The sequence below is a fragment of the Xiphophorus couchianus genome, chromosome 10 (assembly GCF_001444195.1).
Source record: "Xiphophorus couchianus chromosome 10, X_couchianus-1.0, whole genome shotgun sequence".
Lineage (NCBI taxonomy): Eukaryota > Metazoa > Chordata > Actinopteri > Cyprinodontiformes > Poeciliidae > Xiphophorus > Xiphophorus couchianus.
The window spans coordinates 9,062,824-9,086,146 of NC_040237.1; the positions used below are offsets into that span (position 1 = coordinate 9,062,824).

Here is a 23,323-nt window from a genome sequence, read left to right on the forward strand (position 1 = left end):
TAGGAAAATGAAGGAAAGAAAAGTCACTTCGATGATAGTTTGGTAAAATATATGCTTTATTTCTTCATAAAAAGAAATATTATGAATGTTCATTATTGATTCATCTAGAAACATCTGTTCCATTTTGCTTTTTCATTGTGTAAAATTAATTCCTTTGATGTACATACAACAAAATACTTGAATTTCATGTCTTTTCCCTCTTTTTGTACATACAGATCTGCTAGTCTAAATCATATCATATGCAGATAAGAAACATTTTTAACAGTTTTAGATCTTAGAACAGGTTGAATAAAACTCAACCATAAACAATGCAGCAAGCCGAATGTCATCTATGACTGCATTGGTTTTATCCTCCAGAGTTAACTGCAAAACACCTTTAAGGAAAATATCTGGCTTTTCCTTCCAGTACAGGACGGTTTGATGGGAGAAGTCATCAGTAAATGCTCAAACATTGCACAAGTGAAGGGTTGATGGAGACTAGTTCTCACTTGGAGCATCATTACTCATTCAGAGTGAACGCAAAAGAAAGCACAAGAAAAAGAAAATTCCCCCTGCTACCAGCTGTCGGGTGGAGGCAGTTAGTTTCAACTGAAAAAAGGGGAAGCAACCAGTTTAGTGACCATTTGCTTAAATAAATGAAACAGGCTAATTGTGTTGGTTAGAGAGGCACAAAATCTTTAAAAAAAAAAAAAAGATAAACTGGGCAGTGGAGTGACAATATTACCTTTAAAGTTAATGTGAGTATAGCTTGTGTACATTCAGCCTGAGCTCTATGTAAACACATAAAACCCACTACGGATGCTGACAATCCCTTCCTATAATTCCTGCATTTACAAAAACGACTACTGCACAGGGCGTGCATAGCATAGTTTTGCACAGTATGTCACATGTGCCCTTGTAGTAGCATTCCCCCGCTGCAGAATGTCAAAGACTGGTAACTTCACATCCTCACAATCTTGCATATCAAGAATTCAAGTAGAAAGACAAAAACTCAAACTAAAGGGAAATAAAAACAAAACTAAAGCAGATAGTGAGTAAATTGTGTAAAACGTGACAGCAACTCAAAATATTTTTTGGCAACAAGTTGAGAGTTGAGATGCGTTGGTGAAAGGTGAACATATAACATATGGATAAGGCATAAAGTATATTTAGTGCCTTGCAAAAGTATTTGTACCCTTTGAACTTTTAAGCATTGCATTACATTAAAATAATTAGTGTGACTTTCTAATGTGTGAGACCAAGAAACAGTAGTGAATGATTGCAAAATGAAGGAAAAATAACTAAGTGTGCTGTGTGTTTACATGCTAACGGCTATTTGAGGCTGAGATAAAACAATGCACATAAGTGAACACACTATACCCACATTGAAACATCATGGTGGTAGCATCATGATGTTGGGATTCTTTTCTGCAGAAGCTGGGTTGAGAAAACCTGGAACCTGGAAGAGGCTGAAAAAGTAGAGACTCAAATCCAACTGAGAGTCTGTGGCAAGACTTGAAAACTCATAGATGCTCTCCATCCAATTTGACTCAACTTCAGATATTTTGCTATGAGAAGTGGGCAAAAGTCATTCTCTAGATGTGTAGCAAAAGATTTTTGCACAATGTTTTTGACTCAGAAGTTGACTGAGCACAAATTCATGTCACACTTCAAAAACTTTCACTTGTAAAACTTTTGAAAATCACACATCTTTCTTTGAAATTTACTGTACAATTGTCCACTACTCTGTGTTGGTCTGTCACATAAAAAGCACATGGAAGTTCGGGGTTGCAAAGTGAAAACTTAAAAAAATAAATAAAAAAAAGCTAGTATGAATACTTCTGCAAGAAGATGTAAGCCACGAATGAATGAAAGCACATGGGATTTTGAATTGGAAAATTCAAGTGTCACAGGTTAGACACTGAAACGCTGCGCGACTCTTCATGTTGGGGCACGAGTGCTTCACAACAACAACAAAACAAATCTTTTATTCCTTTGAACTGGTTAGTCTGTGATCAAAAACCGGGCCACATGGACTTCTTCTGTTTGAACAAGTGGCATTTAAGTGAGGCGTTTGTGTTTCTCATCTCTCCTATCTGTATGCTAGACCTCTTGCAGATATGTATCTCCAGCCACCTGCAAAGGTTTTCTATTTCACGGTGAAAAGAAAGGCACGCAGTCCCGCTGACCCGCTTCCCTCTCCTCAACAAATCAAATGCCTCTCAAGGAAATTTGATTGAGACTTTGCGTGACCTTTGCTCTGAGCAGATAGGGCAGGAGCTTGGCTCTGAGCCAGTGAAGCAGTGAACGGGGAGGCCCGATCGATCTGCCAGTTACCTTTACCCGATTAGCATAATGTTAACATGGAGCCTTACGTGGTCCAAGATGGGATTTACTGTTTGATGGATGGGTCACTCATTAGAGCAGGCAGCAGAAGTACTGAAAATAAAAGGGCAGCTGTATACTTTAAGCGTGAGTGACACAATGAGTATCAATTAGGTCTATTGATCAACCAGTTACTGGGTGGAATAGGACGAGTTCTGCTGCTCAGGCCTATGCAGGATCCAGAAAGAATAAATGAACTGAAGCACATTGTGACAGGATGAAGTTATACAACAACTATAACTAAGAATGCACATAAATAGGTGCTCTCCACTTCTCTGTGAGCACTCTGTACCCGTAATGTGGCGCTTTTTACATAGAGATGCACAGATTGCGCTTTTCTAAGCCGATACTGATATTTACTTAAATCTGTCATGCCGATCTTGATTTTTCTACAAAGGGGTTATAACACATAAAAGTTATAAAACAGAGGTAGCAGTTTTGGGTAGCAACAAAAATGAAGGGATTGTAAAATGTTTCCATTTAGTGCATAAAACCATTTATCTCCAATCGTTATATTTAAACTGCAACAACAAAAAATAACTGCATCAAAATACACACCGTTTGCTTGTGAATTTTGAGTTTTAAAAGAGGGAATTCTTAGTAATGATGCATTTAATTAATAGTGGGAAAAGAAATAAAATTTAGAATTTGACCTGCCGATCACAGAATAGAGATGATCAAGGGAATCGATCGGGCGATTCTGATAGATGACAGATGCATCTCTACCTTAGTAGTTATTCTAAAACAGTTTCGACTACAGTCGTTGCTGATCATCTGCGTTGTGCAGCACCAGGAATTTACAGGACTACAGGTGGGGAGCCAGAGAAATCCAACCTAAGATGAGGAATGTTAAAACAACACATGGGTCAGATGTTATGTACAAATCTGGTTAGGCAGCTTAGTGAATTAATTGCTTAGAAATAAAAATAAATTATTATAAAATAGATTTCTGTACATTTTACATATATATATAGCAATATCTCCACCTTTTTTTTGCCAATGAATTACATAGAAAAAATCTCCTATAAGAAAATAACAAAAAAAAAAGAAAGTCTTTTTTGACTTCAATCCCAACCAAAGTTATGTCCTGTCATCTGGTAGAACTTCATGTTGAAGGGCCTGTAGAAGTCCCGTAGCCTCTGCACCACCTCGGGATCAATGTTCGGATGGGTTCTCCCTTTGGTTTTTCCCAGGCAGTGGGGCTTACTGCTGCCCTCTGCCTTCTTGAGGCACGGGAATCCCTTGGTCTGGTTGAAGTAAAAGTGTTTGTCTGTGATGATCCTCTTGAGGCCCAGGAAGTCCTGCACGCGGCCCAGCTCTCCGGCCGGGTCGCTGATCAGACGCTCGCCGCTCACAAAGAGGATCTGGTCCATGGGGAAGTACTGCAGCCAGTTGTCCAGGTGCTTGGCGTAGATGCCGATCTGGATGGCGCTCCATGAGGTGTCAATGAGCCCCGTAGTCCTGTTTTTGAAGGTGAGACTCTCAAAAGAGGGAATATCGGGCTTCTTAGACAGAGTCTGCGTGTAGTCAGAGATAGCTCTGGTGACGGGGTCCCTCACTACCACGATCAGTTTGGTGTCTCTGGACATGGCCGATATCCTCGCTGGGGCCTCTCTGGTCACAAAGTAGCTGGGCGTTTTCTCCATGGTGATCTGGCCCTCCAGGGTTTTTGGCATCAGATCCCTGAAGAAGAAAAAGCATACAAAAAAATGTTTAGAGAGGGGAAACAAATCTGAGAAAGGTCTTGCATAATGTAATCAACTTGATGGAGTTCTGCGTTCTGTAATCAATGACTCACTGAGCCTGTTTAGCCTTGTTGCAGGGCTTAAAAACCTATAAGTGGAGGCAGCTCTCCAACATCAACAAGCTTAGTCACTCAGAAGATATCTCACTTTTGACAAGAGACAGAACCCATTATTACAGCACAACCAACCACAGAGAAGCTGCTGTGGAAGGTTTTGAACGTGGCCAATCTTGAGTTAAACTCTTTTAGAGAGAGTAGAGATGTTTTGACTCGTTGATACCAATTTCTATTAGGTCGATTTCCAATTTACATTCTAAGCACAGGAATATGGAAAGTGTACTGCAGATCATTTGATAGAGTTAGCAGTTTTGAAACGAAGAAATTACAATTAGGATTAATTTCTTTATGTGTCTAATTATATGTGCCTAATATTTTTTTGTTAAGCCAAAAAAAAGCATCAGAATGACTGATGATATTTTCAATATTTTTCTCTTCTTATTATAGTTTTGTGGAATCTATTTACTGGATGCCCAAAAAGTGCTTAGCTCCACTTTATATACCAGATAATCTGCATTGCTGACTTGCCTGCAGGCAATTGTGCCTCGCCAAAGAATAAAAAAATTAATATAACTTAAAGAAAAGAAATCACCCATGAAAGTTGATAGCACTGCCGCATACACACACAAAAAAAGGATTTAATTTTATCTGATATGAGATGGCTTTTTCTTTGAAAGGCTTTGAAATGTGCAAGAATAATGAAGTGTTACTTGAAAGACACTACTCTTGAAGGAAAAGCAAATGTGCTTTTTTTTCTTTTTTTTTCTTCCAGCACTGGAGTCCTGAAGTAATGACTGAGGGCAGAGGCATCATTATGATGACTGTGTTAAGAGCTGTCCTATATCTGAAGTTGCCTTTCCCATTTTGACAAACTGGACCAGAAAGGAACACAGCTACTTTGATGTAGCATGAATGACTTTTTTGAAAATGGTTCAAGGTATGAGCTCTCTGATTTTTCTAAGACATGTCAAACAAATAAAAACAAAACTCTTTCAAGGTCTAGTTTGGTGTATTATCTTGTAGTTGGTTTTGTATTGTGGTAAAATTTTTCTAAATGTACAAAAGCTATGATGAACTACTATAATAAAGCCTGAACTTTTGTTCAAATTAGAGCTTATTCTGTGGAACATTCTGGCTACTTTCCCATAACCTAACAGAAACTCCCTTAGGAAAATTTAACAGTTATTTAGAGAGTAGTTTCTGGGAACTTAAAGGTTACTTTAATAACCTTACTCAGCCAATGTATTTTGATTACTTTCTCTAATCATACCAGGCACTCTTTTGGAAATTGACAGGCAGTTTCCAGTAATCTCTGAATTTACCTAGTAAGCTCTAAAGGAGTGAGCAATAATTTCCATGAAAGAACGTGGTAAGTTCAGTAAAGTACCTAGAGGGTTGCATAAAAAGTCTCTAATATCCTTTGGGACTCTTTAGACAGAGGGCTCCAATTTCCATAAAACCTTCTCATAAAATCCAGAACATGTTTGTAAAAGTTGCTAATGAAAACTTTATTATCTAACGCTAGCACCTATTGTTGAAGACCAAATCTGCTGAATAGATAACTCGTTTTACACTTCATATGTGGGCCTATTGATCTTGGTGAGAACTAATGACGTATCAGGTTCTTTAAGTGCTTTCTTGTGGCTTTTAATTAAGGCCTTGGGAATAGGGATAACATTAGGAAATAGAATTTTGCCAAAATCTAAAGAAAGTAAAATAGGAAAAAATCAAAAAATTAGCAGGACAAAAAAAAGAAGGGATGTTAGCGAAAACAGGTTGTACACTGTCACAGATAAGATTGTTGCTCCATCCTGTTTTCAAGGCTTTAACACTTATTCTACTGTTTTGACACCACTGTAGAGACAAATACAATTAATCCTTTGTAATCCTAACCAACATGTTGACAGCCTGAAAGGTAAAAAATGGAAACTATCCTGCAATCCCCAGAGCTTTTGCCGCTGCTCCCAAATACACATGAAAACGCTTAAATCTAGTTCATGTCCAGCTAGCTAATGGCTAATTCATACAGCATTAGCTATTTGTCAAAGCAAAGATTTGCATGCAACAAACTCAATGAAAAAGGTCCTGTGTTGAGGGGAGGGGGAGGGGGGGGAGGGGGGGAGAAGTGTCAAAGGTATTGCTAGGTAGCCATAAAAATGCTTTATGGAAATAGTGTTGGCAGATTTGTGTAATCCTAATGCAGCACCAGTGATCTAATTATGATAACATCATCTTGATTACTGACACGTCAAAGGGGTGAATAAATCAAATGCAGAGGCTCATTAATAGCGCATTGTAATCAAAACAGATCCGGTTCATGTTTCTTATGAAGGAGCACCCCATTTTTGCAGATAAAAAAAATACCTTTTGTTATCTAAAAAAAAAAAAAAAGCAGCTGCAGGACCTAGACTCAAACTTTTTATGCAGCACATCAAGGAGTACGACGAAACATGCCTGACTGTTTGCCATTTTCTTGATGCACAATGGGGATGCTGGTTTCAAGCTTTTCGTCATTCCCTCTGCCAACATACAAAAAGAGTCCACGACTAACCAGAGAAGGCAAATGGCTTCCCATTTAATCCGATTTCAACGTGACAATGCAGCGTGGAGATAGGGAGGAGGCCTGAGTTACAATGTGCAAAGTGACAGATTATGCTGATCCAAGCTCAGGGAATGCTTTTTTTTTGTGATGAAAAAAAACAAAACATCTAGTTGTTGGGGGGTTGAAGGAGCACAAAGCAAGGGGATGGTCTGACAGCAAGAGAGAAAGAAAAGTGGTAAGGAAACTCCTAAAAGCGCCAAATCGACAAGAAAAGGACCCCCACTAATATAAAATCCCCACCTCTGACTTTGCTTACTCTTTCTGCCAAAAAAAAGGAGGGGAATTTCGGAGGAACAAGTAGCTCTTGGAGAAACAATGACCATTATGTTCTTTTTTGATTTATGAGGTGCTGCTTTTAAAGATTCCGTCGCCAAACAGGCAATTCTGTGACACTGGGATCCTCTTTCTTCCTGCTTTTCTTTCAGAGTGAACCATTGTTCCTGTGCGCAGGGGTGAGCAGGGCAGTGGTCAGGGGCGGGGATGGGGGCAGGGTGAAGAGGAGTTGTTGGAGGGAGAAGAAGAAGAAGAGGAGGAGGGTTGCGGGTGCTGATGGCAGGATGAGTGGAGCACTTCTCCATCCTTCAAAATCAAGTGAGAGAAACCTTTTGGAGAGCTCTTAAGAGAAGCGTGTGCCAGAATCACCCTGCAAACAACACCCTGCTCCTCTAAGATAACAACAACTCCTCTGGGTCCAACTGTCTGGCTTGAGGAAGAGTAGTTCTGTAAATAACTATCACCCTCTTCAATTCATTTGCTTTACTATGAACTCTCTCATTGTTTGCCCCTCCGTGCCTCTCTAAACTGCCTCTCTGAGGGTATTTCCAAGTTGAAAGGCATAACAAACATGATGATAAGACAGAATCCACAGAGGCCCTTGTCAAATGAAGGCCTCACACCGGGGCAGGCAACATGGCCCTTTGGCCCCTTGTTTTTTAAAGAGTCATCATCTCACCGGAGTCAAATAGGAGGCAGGAAATAAGTTATTTCTGTCTGATGCCTCTGCCTCCCTCTTGTCATGTTTGATTTGACGATAACAGGCTGCCAATGAGCTTAATGTGTCACAGCATCACTCTCTAAAAGGAAGCCATTTGACAATTTTTCTCGTCAATACAAAATGTTTTCAATTATCTCGCATGTCAGGGAAGTTGAAAGAGCATTTGAATCTCAAATTAGGGTTTGTCTATTTAAATGCAGACAAATCAGAGGGTGTTTTGTTTCTGCGCGCAAAGAGAGGGTGTGGTTTTAGTGTTGCGGGCTTCTTAAGGTTGCATGGAGATGTTTCTGTGGATGGAAAACCCTGAAGTGAGAGTTGCACTCTCATGGGAGGTACAGTCGCCTAAAACAACAGTGTGCGTAAATTAGCTATAAGCCGAATCAAAATTTCAGGATAAAACACACAAAACCTAAAATAAATCAGACAGTTGCTATGTTCTTTGTTGAAAGTCCTGAACTTTCCTCATGTTCTTCACCCTTCTGCCCTTTTCATTGATCTACAAGGTTCCCTCGACCTCTTGGAATCAGGGTTTGAAGTTCGATAGAAAAGGGGCGCTTCACAAACAGGAAGAAGAGGAGGGTGGAAATCGGGATAAGATTTCTGAAAGGAGCTCTTTCTTTTCAACAGTTCTCCGAACTCAGCTTTTCTCATGGACCAATGAAGCATTTTTAGGAAATACTTCATTTCCTAAAATGAAGTATTTCCTAAAATTTCATTGACTCTTTTAGGAAATACTTCATTTCCTAAAAATGAAAGTTGCTCGTCATTGACAGACAAGCTGCTTGAGCAAAACTTGCTCGGTCACATAAAAGTGTCCTTATATTGAATTTCAAATCCCTTGAGAACATTTGAGCTACATTGCATGAACAAACAAAACACTTAGCTTTATCTTATAATGGCACTAATATTTGGGGTTTGTAGAAAGCCATTGGTGTATAAAAATGTTCTCCTTGCCAGCAAAGATTTCAGGATTATCTTCTATTCTTCTTCTGTGTCTATTAAAGAAATTCATTCTCAAAGCATGACACAGCCACCACCATGTTTTTTTTTTGTGAGGTTGGTTAACTTTTGGTCATGGTCAAATGTTAGTTTGTCGCCACACACGGGGCCTCGTGTACAAAAGAATGTGTACGGATAAAAGCCATGCACGACTCTGTTGGCTCACTAAATGTTTGGAAAGCACACACAGAAGCCAGACATTTTGAAATATGGGCTCAAGGCGCTTTGCGTCTGACATCACATCTAACTGCAGAGCACAACTCTGGCTGTAAATTAAAGGAATAATGAGGACAGTTTATCTTTGCTCTGTTTCAAGCACTTGAAGCTGAGCCCAGTTGTTAGCATGTTGCCACGGAGCTCTTCCTGACACTTCCTTTCCTCGTTGAGAACTAGACTTGCCTTCTTTAAAACTCACAACTTGCATCACTGAGCAAGAAAGATGAATCTCTGGGCCTGTGCTTTCATTCCAACGCGTTTTGCAGATGCAAAAAAACAGAGGCACGCCTACCTCTACTCTTGCTATATAATACGCCTGTCCTCTGTGTTTGCATGGACATTAGGCACCTCCATGCAACGCCACAGACGCATCAGCCTGATCAGACCGAGGTTTCAAATTTATAGGCTTCACTGAGTAAAGGTGTCACTGGAAACTCAAGAGAGTGGCTGTGCAGAAGCCCCCATCCAAGTCATCTGTCTGCTAAAAGGATTAATAATTCAGACTGGCCTAGTATCACACACTCAGGACGCTGCGTATGGGAGAGAAAATATCATCCAGCCACAGTGAGAAGAGCCGTCTGACAGCTAAATTCCTCCTCCGATTACTTGTTGTCAAAAGTGCCTGTCAGGCTGACTGGAGCTACCGCTGACTATTTTCAACTGTGGCCACTGATACATGGGTTGACTTGCAGTGAGGAGTTAGAACAGGTAGTGTTCACGCTTTTGTTTCACAGTGTGTGCATAATTTCAATGGATAACAGTTTTATCAGATGGGAAAGAGGAAGGGAGTTCGAAGGAAGTGGCCCCAGACTGAAAAAAAGAAAATAGAAAAAGAAACTCGCTGACACTTTGACACTCAAACTCCGAGGCTTAGATTTGGAGTCCTGATCTGGGTTGATGAATGCGGCTCCCAGAAACCCCCTGAACCTCGTTCTGCAGTTGCATGAAGTCAGAGCGGCATGAGAATCCGCTGACCCTCGGAGTAAACAAAACAGACGCAAATTGTCCCTCCGTCATTTCATTTCTCACTGAAATCAGGGAGTTGCAGTCTGATTCTTCAGAGCAGAGCTTCATACAGTCGGAGTGTGTGCGTGTGTGTATATGAGCAGGGGAGGGAAAGTGAGTGACAGGCTCCATGAATCAACAACAAGAGAAGGAGAGTCAGGGCTTGCGGTCACACACCAACCCGACTGGTTCTGGGATCAAACCAGTTTGGTTTCTGGAGGCAACATCAGACATAGCAAAGTAAAAGAAATAAACAGAAAACTGTTGCCGCTCGAGACATTCCTCTCTGACACTATCGCGGTCTGCAAGCACAAATTATTCAATTTTGCACCGAGCTCTCTCAAAATGTGTTTTTAAGTATATCTGCTGCTCTTTGGCACCTTTTGGGATGCAAACCAAGAATGTGCAGAGCCATCAAGGATCTTTCGGGCCTGTGTGGAATTACAGAGCGTTAATAACTCTGCAGAGACGCGAGACAGCCCACCATGTGGCATAAATAAAATAGAGGAGTTGGTGAAAGGGATGGCAGCGAGCAGAAAATAGCAGTACCTCCTCCTGTCCCCTGGGGAATTGGGGAGGGGGGAGCATTCCTTCACAAGTACGGTCCATTTTTCTCTTTTGCCTTTTACAGAGCTTGCCCAGAAAGCTTTGCTGGTTTGAAACAAAAATGACGGGTGCATTTCATTGCTGACACTCAAACATCTTTGCAGTTTGTCTGATGTAATACAAGACGAGAACACACAAACTTTCAGACCAACCACCCAATTTGTTTAGCGCTCGTAATTTGCTCTAATCAGTGTTAGCTGAAGGATCAGAGCTACAATGTCAATCAAAAGTATTTCTAGCTGGTTATATATAAATAGTGCAACATAAAGTAAGGTAAAATTGCAAAGTGGAAGGATTTTTCTCCATGTGAAGACATTTCATACTATAGCAGCTCTGGCTGTCTGCTGATCACAGCGCTTTCTTGCAGCAATTTGCTATGTCCCCCTACATAACATGTAGCTGAAAAAAAATTTTTTTTTAATGCTTTTCATCTGCTCACTCCTTCACAAGACCCAGATCTGTTTAGTGTTTGTCTAACAGCAGTTGTGCTGCTGTTAGACAAACTGTGCTGTTGAACAGGCGTTCATTGACTCTTTCACCTGAGCTGTAGTTTCTTGATATCTTCTCTGAAAAGTGCAGGGAATGCCCATGTCTTGGTAGGTTTACAGTCGTGTCCTGCTATTTTTTATTTTTAGAAGTTTGGGGACTTTTTTTTTTTCATAGGATTAAATCTGACTTTTGAAGGTAATCATTTCCACTGGATTTTATTTATGGGTGTCAGACTAACCTGGAATGGATATAGATACTTTTTCTTTTTTTTTTGTAAAATTAAAAATAAAAATACACACTCACGCACGCCTACACACAAATCATTCTCCTTACACTCCACAATTAAACTTTGTGTTGTTGTAACAAATAAAACCCTGATAAAACACATTTTTGCTTGCGACGTGACAAAGTGTAAAAAGTCTGCACGTCTGGATACTTTTGCCAGACTCTACGGCCGACAGATTCCACTTCTCCATCAACACTGGGGTGGCTGACAGCTCGGATTCAAAAACCCGATGGACCGTGAAAGAATGGGGAAAAAGAAGGAAACAATACAGGCAAACAGGAGCGAGAAGCTCCAGGTGAAGACTTATGCGTGGTAGCATTTGTGTGTGTGGGCAGAATCAAGCATTCTGACTGATTTCCTGACACTTGACATGCACCAGGAGGCACATGACTCCTTGATCTCTCTGCGGTGAAGATGAATAAAAGATGAAACAGACTCGAGATGAACATACATGTCGCCACCCCCTCCGTTCTCTCGAGACGTGCGGAGACAGAAGCAGTGAGGGAGCTGCTTTGCATCCTGTTTGAATTGGCTGTCAGCCGTAACGGCATGCACACCTTTTTGAAGACAGGTGAACTACATATGGTGTGCGTGTGTGTGCGTGCACGAGAAAGAGGGGGATTTCCTCTTTAAAGTATGTCACTCACATCTCCCAGTGTGTTGAGGTTATTATTTTGCTTCCATTCACACTGTAGCTGTCGTGGCAGGTTAATGCTTCACAAATTCCTAAAGACAGCCTGACGTTCCAACATGTAATTAGCTGCATGGAGTCGGAAAGCACCAGTCTTGACAATTAACCTGCTGCATTCAGAGGAAAATGGGAAACATCAGCATTCCTTTGGTAATCCTTTGCTTCCCTTTACATTTCAGCCTACCTGTTGTATCCGTTGTATTGTATTCACAATAGCCGTTAAAAATGTCTTCTGGCTACATTGAAACACAATGTGTTGAGTTTTTCTGATTTACTCCTATGTTGTTTCTAGTATTTTTTTTATTGTTTATTTTTGATTAGGTTATGTTTTTGTGTTTCAGTTTTTGAACTCAGTTTCATATTTGGTCAGTTTGTTATTAAAAAAAAACAAACAAAAAAAAAAACATATGCCTATAAATCTTTGACTTTTGTGTTTTATTTGCCCATCTATCCATGCATCCAAATTAATGGGCTATTAAATTATTGAAAGGATGGCTGACTCATTCATCAATTTGTCAATTGGCTACCCATCCATCCATGTACAGCAACCATCCAATATAGATAATATTTTGGTAAGAAAAAAAAAGAAAGAAATTAAAAATGGTGATTCAATTGTCACAAATATGAGAGTTAACATGAGACTTTGAAATTGGAGGTATTTGAATAGAATAACGTGACTCTATTTACTCTATTTATTGAATATGATACTGTCTGCGAATTATTTGTGCCACGTGTGCGATTCGGAGCACAATAACTGACATGAAGAGGAGCGTATAACTGGCTTGTCTGACCTGAAGTCAAAGTGTTTTTACAAAGAAACCCAACAACTCTTACGTGGAAAAGCAGAAAGCGATAGTGTGAATCAGGCAGGGAGAGGTGACTCAGGGGCTTCTAATGAGCTCTGCTCTTTTACTACCAGGCTAATGAAAACCTCAGGGGGCCTTGGTCGCTCTCAGTCTGAGTCCGGTGTGTATGTCCTCTCTCCCACAGGCAGACCTGCTCTGCAGCACTTTAATGGGCACCTCTGGGACAAGTGTGGCGTCTAGGCAGGTTCTCTTCCCAGAACATGAGCGAGGACTTCCTCTGCTGAGCTATCTTTAACACAAGTTTTTCTTTTTCTCCTCCAGGTGGGCTGCTCTAATGTGCCAATGAGTGTTTATTTGGCTGCCATGAATGACCAACAGCTCCAAAGGGAGGGTGTCTGGTTCTGTCCTGACATGTTTAACAACATCCAAATTATCGCCTTATTAAAAGGGCCTGATTCACACATTTCACAGAGGGACGGCCTGTTCACTGCTTGTACACAAAACTACTTTTATAAAGCTTTTGGAAAGCATTTTGTCATTTGAGCAATTTCTAAACATGATGAAAGGTTTAAGGTGTGAAACTTCCTGTCAACCCCCCACTCCACAATTTCCATATTGTCTTCACTGAACAACAGGAGTAGGGGGTTTAGGAGAAACAACACACCCCAGTGCTGCCACTCCTCTCTCCACAGGTCTCTCCTTTCACTATTAACTGGTTGTAATTTAGGCTTGAAAAGCGCCTTTTCTCCATTTCTCTACCCCCCTGGTCACTGTGTGTGTTTTTAAATAGGCCATGCCAGCTTAGGCAGCGGGGAAAGAGGGCCTCCGCGCTGACCGAAAAGGAGCAGCGAGAGCAGCGAGGCCTGCCACGAGCCCCGCCCAGGAATGGACAAACCGAGCGCAACATGTGACACTATTCTTGCTCGTCAGTGGCACAAGTGCACAGCTGGAAGAGTGGAGAGCAAGTTTTCGTAAAGGGGATGGCTTAAGGGAGATTTTTTTTTAGGGAGTAACTCGGAGCTGGACGTTTCTTTTGTGTGTGTGTTATTATTAAGGGTTTGAGCAGAGAATGTGAACCTGCTGTCAGCTGTACGGTTGGCTGAGTCTTGGAGGAGCCGAGGGAGTTCCAGGAATCAGGAAACAAGCTGAGATCTAAAGTATCTGATCATCCAAATTCAGGGTTTCCTCTCCACAACTGCACGAAGCACCTACATGCTTGCTGCTCCAGTGTTTAGAAGAGATTCTTCTTTTAAATATTCACCAGGTGAATGAACTAGAGAAAAACATAGGCAATTATTATGAAGAGGACAGGGTAGGTCTGTTTGGCAGGACGTTTAAAGCATGGTTAGGTTACAAAGCTATTTTCCCAAGCTTTCAACATATCATAGAGTGCTGTTGAATCCATCGTCTGAAAAAAGAAAGAGTATGGCACCACCGCAAAATTACCAAGACATGACAGCCCACCTAAGCCAACAGGCCAGGCACACAGGGCACAGTTAAATCTCTTATCCAAATATTAAAAGGCCATAAAGAGTCAATAACAAGAGTCATCCAGCTAAACAATCAAAGCATTAATCAGAGAAACAGCCAAGAGGCCCATGGTGCCTCTGGAGGAGCTGCAAAGCGCCACAGGTCAGGTGGAAGAATCTGAGCAAGACAACTATTTATCGTGGATTTTATAAATGTAGCATTGGCAACAACAAAACAACTGTTTGAAGAAAGACCCATTATGAATTTGCAACAATCCACATAGTGGACACAGATTAGACAGCTTACAAAAAGTGTGGTGGAAAACAAACACAGCACATCCTGCTGATTGCACAAACCACACAAAGCATCGTGTTCTGATGACGCTTATCTTTAGCGGTGACTGGGAAGCTGGTCAGAGTTGATGGATGGAGCCAAATCAGGCTGATAAAAAGTAAACCTGTAGCTGCAAAATAATTGAATCTAGAGTAAAGATTTCCCTTCCAGCAGAAAAAGAATGCTAAACACTCAGCCATACTTCCAATAAAATGGTTTAGCCAAGTCAAACTCCAGGCCTATATCTAGTTGAAATGTACAAAATCCAAAAGTCATGAATTACTTTTCTTTAGATTCACAACTATGGGCTACTTTGTGCTGGTCGGTGACATTAAATCAGAATGGACATTGAAGTTTGTGATTTGAATGTGGTAAAATGTGAACATATTTTGAGCACTTAGTAGTTTTTAATCAATAGTCCTTCAGGGTTTCTGAGGGCTCTTAAAAGAGCCTTTGGAGAACCATTGATTGAGACCATGTTTGACTGAGTCTGACTCTGAACAGTGACAGTTTAAAACATTTTGCATAACTTCGTAAAACTTGAAAACCACGTTGCCAAAATCCATGGCGGGATTTACAGCTTCCTGTATCTCTGCAGGCGGTCAACACGCCGCCTCTGTCAGCGAGCAGTCGTGGGTCTGACCCCCAGTCCGAAGCCTTTAACCCATCTCTATACATCACCTCCAATCAGGCCTGACCGATCAATACTCCTCATCCCTGAGGAGCCGGGTCGCTGTGACATTTGTGTTCGCTGTCTGACTGTTGCAGCCTTTTGTGATTGAAGATGAAGATTATTTGTGGTTCCACAGCTGAGCCTGTCCAAACCACCCCACAACATTTCCCCAATGTATGAAAACACTAGCAATACACGCTTTTTGTTTCCCCCCAACCCCCTTTTCTCTTCTTCAGGGCTTGATGCCTTTCACTGACACTCTATAGAACCAGGTGGCCTCTTTGGCCATTCAGCGGAAGGAAGCAGGGCGAGGTCAGCGTGGCAACAAAACAGCGGACGGGTCACCTACGTGGAAACAGGAGAGCTCCTGCAGCGAGCTGATAAAAGGGTGTGCAACCATCCAGAACTGTACCCGACACGGCCGGGAGCTGTGGCCTGACTCCGGTTTAAGAACTATCAGAGAGGGAGGAGACAGATAACGGCTTTCAAACCGCGCAGACTTCCGCAGTCAGACCGAGTCTGACAGTGGAATAAGTGATTTTTTCTTCCTGTCTCTCCCTCCTTTTCAACAATGCTCTACTTGTCCCTTTGTAGCACCTTAAGTAGCTTCTGCTGATGCTGCTTTGTGGGTCTGTTTACCTCCACAGAGTTTTTATCACAGCTAAGATACAAAAGGGAGACCCGAGAGACATCCTGCTCAGCACGGCGCCAATTCATCCCCAGCAGACTCCTGACAACAGCCGGAGCCCGAACCGCATTAAGTGAAGAACAGAAGCTGCGCAGCTCAGACATGAACATTAACTCTTACGATATTTGAGAGCAGAAACCAACATATGACTGACAAACCACTTAGGTGCTCCAGTGAAAAACAAACTTCTCAGCAGCACTAACACTGCATATGGAGGTTTTGTCTCTTCACAACTTCAAATTTCTTTGTATCTTATTGAGATTTATGTCAAATCTAAACACAAGGTAATGCATACTGATGAAGTAGAATAAAGGATATGCGAGTTTTATTTATTTATTTCACCAGAATTAGTTTTCCAAGTCTTGACACAGATTCTCAACTGGTTTAAGGTCTGGACTTTGACTGGGCCATTCAAACAAATGAACAAGCTTTGATCCAAACCATTCCAGTTTAGCTCTGACTGTGTGTAAAACGAACCTCCATGCCATGTCTCTTGCTTTCCTTGGCTCCCATGTTGCTGTTTGTTCCTTAATGGTCTCGAACAAACATCTGAGGTTTTCACCAAACAGCTGAATTTATACTGAGATTAAATAAATAAACAGGTGGACTACTACCGGGCAATCTGTTGCAATGGATTTTATTTGTGGGTGATTGGAATAAAAAGTGCCTGACAAACGTTTTTAAATTTCAAAATTTTGAAAACCATGTAGTTTTTGTCCTTCACCTTCATTATGCTCTACTTTGCATTGGCCTACCACTTAAAATCCCAATAAAAACAAAAACACAGTTTGTGGTTTTAACATGACCAAATACGAAAAAAGCTCATACGGTGCGAATACTTTCACAAATGCCTGTGTAAAACAAGTCCATGCGACCATACACTCCGTCCCCAACATGTGCTTGGCTTCTGGTTTAAATCTAAAGGGAGGAGCGTCAGCCTGGGCCCTGACTGCGAGCTGAGACCAGAGCCCACGACACGACAGCAAGACCACAAAGAAGCAGTTATATATCAAAGCCCCATCTGAGCCATTATGGCTAAATGGAATATGAAAAGAGCAACACGGACCACAGGCTGACAGACAAGGGCCTGCAGTCAGTGAGAGTAAATAAAATTAACTCTTTGGAAAAATGTTTCAGTTGTTTTGTTTTTCTTTTCAAGTGATGGAAGGATGATTCAGAGTGGCATTATTGTTAAAAAAAATAAGATGTACAGAGTTTTAATATTCAATCAGCCAGAAGTAGGAATGATATACTCTATACAAATACTTTTACTTTATATCAATTTAATGCATCAACTCTGAAAACTCCCACTATTTTCAGTCTTACTAAATGTTTTATAAAAATGTGGTTCATCTGATTTGAATAAAATATTTTGCAGATTGATTGATTTGTGGAATTAATTCTGTAAATTTCTTCTGTTGGACTTAAAACCAACAACATGCAAAAGACAGGCAACATGTCTTTTCATTAAACATTTGCTGATTTTTTTTTTTTTTAAAGCCCTTCCACAATACAGTTTTGATATTATATTTCTGCATCTTGCAAAGTATGTTGGCATAAAAAAAACACCTTTAGCTGAAAGCATTCTGTCATGTTTGAAATATTGGTGCTCATAAGGATGAGCTGCCATTCTTAATAGCGCATGTGTATTGGGATGAATGGTGGATTTTGCAGATCAGGACGGATGTGTGACTTCCGCTCTCCACATTTAACCAGCAACTGGCCATCTCAGGAGGAGAGGTTAATGTTCCATACACACACACACAAATAGATTACTGGAAGCTGAATTAGTGAGAGAGAAACGAGTGGTTTTAAATTGGAAGCTCCGTCTGTTTTCAGTATAGAGAGGTGAGTGAATCTTTATCAGTGCAGACAGAGCCCCTGCATACAGCATGGGGTTCTGTTACAGTTGGTCGTTGCTGCAATTTTTTGTAGATTCGGTTGTGTCAGTTCTGTAACAATAACTATGCCGCAGATATGTAGCGCAGTTTATCTTCCTTCGTGAACTAAACACAGGACAGATACGTCTGTCAAACCACAAATCAGAGCATCTCCACTTTTTAGGCTCTCTTACACATTCGTAGACTTCCACTAGTCTTTGTATTATTTTAACTAAATGTCTCCCTGACATTAAAATGTCCTCAAATTTCTCCATATATTCCAGTTTGTAATTTAGGTTACAAACTGGCAGTTTTCAAAGTACTAAATATTTATCAAACATTTAATACAAGATAGCATTGTCTTTGGGCTGTACTTCAAACCACTCTTTGAAGTAGATGTTTTATAATTATGTTTATAATTATCATTGTTTATGACTGTGTTTTGGATAAAAGGAGTTTTAACTGTCCAAACTCAATAAAAGACACTTTAATCTAGATCGCAGATCCAGATTAAATGGATCTGCGATTAAACAATTTTTGAGAGTTCTTATAATAAATTCTTGAATGTGTCAATACTTTTAGAATACATATTGATTTTAGCTAAAGAAAACGTCTTGTATAATGGTAAACAGGTGCAAACAGAAACTAATGAATCAATGTTTCTGTTCGCACTGTGACCCTTTGAGCTCCAACTGCCTCTTTGTGAATGTATATGTGTTCCTTTAGGCCAGTTCATGCTTGACCACACAGTGAAAATGTGTACCTCCTGATATGAGGACCCCTCAGTCAAACGCATGAATCACATGTTTTTGTCTTTGGCACAAATAAAAACTGTCAGAGGACATCAGAAATCCACAATAAGAGTTGTTATCTCCACCTCCTTCTCTCTCGCACTCGCTTTGTGGAATTCCAGCTTTAAATGCGTGTCCGGAAAGGAGGGAGGGGACGGCTGGGAGATTGTGCAAATGAACAAACAAAACAAGAAGAGGTTAGTTGCACAACCCCTGATACACTAATAACTGTCTCAATCTCTGTCCCCATAAATGATCGGATGAGATTGCCATAGCTTTCATTTCAATGCCATGCAGCTCTTATTTTTATTTATTTTTTTGTTCTGTTTTCCTTCTGTCTGGAAAATTCCATCTCTTTCCCCAAAGTCATGTCCAGTATCAGGTTCTAATAGTACACTCAGGAGGGCTTGGTGATGAATAAAGTATGATTTCCTTTCACTGTCCATCTTCTCTCCAGAAAAAAAAAAAAAAATCCCACCTAAAAAAAACAAAAAAAAAAAAACGTCTTGACAGATTTCACTTTCAATTATACTGAAGAAGCTTTAAACAAAATCTTCCTTAAACATCCAATTCAACTCAAATGCTTTTCAAATAACTTTTCTTAGAGTAAACTTAGAATCTAAAACACAAATCTAAACAACCGGGGAGGAAAAAACCCCCCAAAACGGCTAAAGTCCTGACTTCTTCCCAGAGTTTAAGATCAGTATTAGATTTCACGGCCTGAGACGTTGCAGAGACACTTTTCCACATGCAGTTGCAAACTCCGTGGGTGGAAACAGTAAAATAACAGCCTGCCTGCACAGTCCCCAAAACTTTCAAACTGGTGGATAGTAAATCAAAGTTTGTATCACAGCAGGCGCACAAAGCATCACACAAACCAGGGACTGGTGTCCCTATTTCAAATGCTCCCAACATTTGGTTCTAATTCGGAAACTTTTCCACCCTCTCTACATTGTTGAAGCGTAATGCTCTGTATATTTAAACATCCATTTGTTCATTATTAACACATGAGGTGGTTCTCGTTATCCCTGCAAAAACTAACTATGTGGAGACAAAAAAAAAAAACAGTGATCTTAAAGTACGAGTAATTTCAGTAGCTGATTTACAAACGGTCGAAGTAACCGATGAGGATTAAAAACCGCAGTCTAATCTTAATTAGGCTTTAAAACCTATGCACAATAGACAAAAAAGACCAAATAAGTAAAATCTACTAAAAACAAATAGCGTCTGATTGTGTTGAGCACAAACAAATGCAGTAATTAAGCTCAAAAGTGCTCCAGCTCCTCACATTAACACTTTATGATGTAAATGAACAGGATAAAGTTGGTTCAAGGGGTTTTATTCTACAAAGTCTCCTCACTTTTGTTCACTAAATCCCCCTTTTTACACTGTTTAGAACCAACTGACACACTAACGGTAGAAAAGGATGAAAGAGCGGACCAACTTTTCTTTTATTCCCCCTGCCGCCCTCAACCATAGGCGTTGCCGGGCCCGTTTTTTAACCGGGTGTTCCAGAACGTATCTGCCCCAGTAAAGTTATCTGATCAAATTTCGACAATTACAGCCTAAAGATTCACTTCAAATGATTACAGGAAGCTCCAGGAGGAGAAAGATAAAGGAATAAGGAAAGATTCAACAAGATTCATGCACGGTGCCGTTTGTACCGATAAGTGTAGCCGGCCATGCTCCAATGCAAATGTACTAGAAAAAGTTCAGTACAAGAAACGTTGCACACACAAGTTAGCCAAAATGTGATTTAGATTGTAATTGCTATAACAAAGCAGGTTTTATACATGAATCTGATTTCATCTGAAAATCTCCAACTGGATTTTTTTTTTTTTTTTATTGAAAAATTAGCATCTGTCTACAGCTGCTGGTTTTGCAACAGAAAACCAAGTTGCAATAGTTTCTTGATGACTTTCTACCAGATCAGCCTAAAGCCTTCCTGGAACATTTGCCTCACACTACAAAACAAATTGTTGGCTCAGTGAGCATGAACTGCATGGCACCCATGTAATTAGCTTATATTTGCTGCAGTCAAAACAATTCACATTTTTCACTCCAAAGTGGAAGCTCAGTTCATATCACACATTTCTCCTGACACAGTCTTGTGGAGCACAAACAAAACTCAGGGGTGAGTAGGCTCTGGGTGTTTTTTTTCTTCTCATGAAGCACGGTAATTCAAATCTCACATAATATTAGAGATGTAAAGTCCAGACACTTATAGAAGAGTTGATGATAATAGCTCTTTAAAACAAGGTACAGGCATGTGGTAGCCATCTTAAAATCATAATTAAGAACTCAAGTCTACACAAGCTTAAAAAGATCATGAAGTCTTATTAAAGTACTATTATTGTCTTAATTGCAGAGTATTTCATTGTTTCTATAGAAAAATTCACAATAAAAGAAAATTCACTGCATGTTTTAAATGTAAATTCTGTGAAGGTCATGATGCCTGTTTTGTGAAGAATTTTAATTTTTGTTTTCACCAAAGTTTTAGTTCTAGCAATGTCAAAAGGTAATTACTTTTAGTTCCAGTTCATTATATAAATTAAGAGATAATTTTACAGTCAGCAGCTTGTTTCTTACAATGAAGGATCCTGACGGATGTCAGAATGATGAATAATTCATACAAGTTTCAAGCAGACCTGATATTTACTTTATGAAATCCCACCACCCCCTCCCAGAAAAAAAATAAAAGACAATTAAATAAAAGGTCGGTAGGATTTGGAGACATAGATCCAATCCAACTGAAAATCAATCAACAACTTAAAGTCGGAATTTATATAACGCTTCTTATCGCAGAATCAGGGTCTGATTTTGCGACACCAAAAACTTTAGTCGGCATAAAACTCGCTTTTATTCAACCTCCCGGTGTTTGTGTGCGAAAGTGGAGCGAAGTGGCGAAGTGGGCCGCGACACCTTCAACTGTTAAAAAGTTGACACAGACGCGCCTCGAGGGTGGAGGTGCAGTGTTGCGCCGCGTCCAACAGAGATCACTGCGCATCGCAGATCTAGCGTCAGAGACGGCTGCAGCAGCTTCATATAAGCGTCAACATATGTTTTAAAAACATAATTAAGCTACATGCTTACAACAACCGGTGGACTGAAAAATTAAGAGTTTATTCACTAATGAGGCCAAACACGCTTAACGAGGAAAGGAGATCACATTTGAGCGAAGCCTGCTCATTTTATTATGCTTAGATCGGAATTAAATTCCAATTTCATTTCCTCAATTTTCCGTTTTATTTATTATAAAGATTACAATTGCGCCTTCTTAAGCCAAAGTTGGTAGACGCAGTTGTGCGTAAAAAGTAACAGAGACACGCTTTTTTCCAGTGAAAGTATTCCATCTTTTAAATTTTTACAGTGTTATAAGCGCACAAAGCTTTTTAAGATTGTATCTTTTAATTAATAACGATCTTTTAAAATTATTATCATTATTATTACCTGTACCACTCCAGTCCGTTCTCGTAGTTGCGGTCGAAGAAGTGAGGCTCCGCTCCCACGGCCCTGATGTCCGGGTGTACCCGCAGGAACTCCAGCAGAGCCCGGGTGCCTCCTTTCTTCACCCCGATGATGATCGCCTGCGGCAGCTTCTTGCTCCCGGAGCCGTTGGAGAAGCTGGACATGGCGCTCGGATCCGGAACTCTGTCTCTATCCGCGTCCAGCAGGTCTCTGGACGCCGCGGTCCTGATGGTCGGCTCCTCGTAGTCGCTCTCCACGTCCTCCCAGGGCTGAGGCTTGGCCAGCAGTCTGGACACCAGGTCCGACCTCCGGCCCGTCGCCGGAGCGGTCTCCTTGCCCCGCGGGGTGTCCACCATCACCAGGCCGGGCATGGTGGAGCAGTAGCCCACGCAGGAGTAGAGCATGTAAACCCAGACTACGAACATGATGATGAGCAGGAGAAGTTTCTTCTTCACGGGGCTGGACCAGAAGGCATGCAGGCTGTGGAAAACCGGGCTATAATATTCCATAAGCCTTCCTGGAGCAAATCAGATCCCAGCGGCGCATAGTGCCCAGACTCACTCCCTCTGGCACCTCTGCAATCCCCGCAAAATTAAGCACATGCTCCCCCCTTCAAAAAAAAGAAAAAGAAAAAAAAACTAACTAAAATGATAATAATAACGATAAAAACTTTAAAAAAAAAAAAACTTACAAAGAAAAACACATAACAACTAAAGTGAACGGGATCGAAGGGATGGAGACATCCGGGAATGAGATCATAGTTACGGCTAAAACTGTGGAGTTGCGCCCGTCGCTCCTCGGTGCTGCTGCTGCAGCTTCGTCTCATCAGCTTTGTGACAGCAGCTGCCGGAGCCGCTCGCCTTATAAGGAGCCGCAAACCGGAGTGACGGCAGCTCTAGCCAATCAGCAGCGAGGAGCTTAATTATGCAGCCGCTTGTTTACAGAAGAGGACCAATCGGTTGGAGGGAGGGGGGCGTTTCTGAGCCGTGGGATCCTAGGTATGGAAATTAGGCGTGTGTGCGTGTCTGCGTGTAGGGGAGCGTGTGTGTGTGTTGAGCTACTGCTTGAGAGGGAGTTTGGAAAACTTTCTTATTTGACAATTAAACTGTGGTTTTTCACGTGTTTCCCTTCAGGCACGCAGTTCAGATGAGTTCAGACGAA

General features: G+C 40.9%; 1 protein-coding gene across 1 annotated transcript; it reads right to left on the reverse strand.

The window, feature by feature from the left end:
• Positions 1 to 35: 35 nt before the first annotated feature.
• LOC114152064 (heparan sulfate glucosamine 3-O-sulfotransferase 3B1-like) lies at positions 36 to 22,983 on the reverse strand. Its single transcript, XM_028029751.1, has 2 exons — positions 22,145 to 22,983; positions 36 to 4,047 (listed from the first exon to the last, which is right to left on the reverse strand). The coding sequence occupies exons 1-2, from the start codon at positions 22,669 to 22,671 to the stop codon at positions 3,429 to 3,431; spliced, it is 1,146 nt and encodes a 381-aa protein (XP_027885552.1). The 5' UTR covers positions 22,672 to 22,983; the 3' UTR covers positions 36 to 3,428.
• Between the last annotated feature and the right edge of the window lie 340 nt (positions 22,984 to 23,323).

Bases quoted from the DNA above. Each gene is read 5' to 3' on its own strand.
- LOC114152064 (XM_028029751.1), bottom strand. From the start codon at position 22,671: ATGGAATATTATAGCCCGGTTTTCCACAGCCTGCATGCCTTCTGGTCC. The intron at 4,048-22,144 runs GTAATAATAATG...TTTCTTCTTCAG, and splicing joins AACGGACTGGAGTGGTACAG to GGATCTGATGCCAAAAACCC.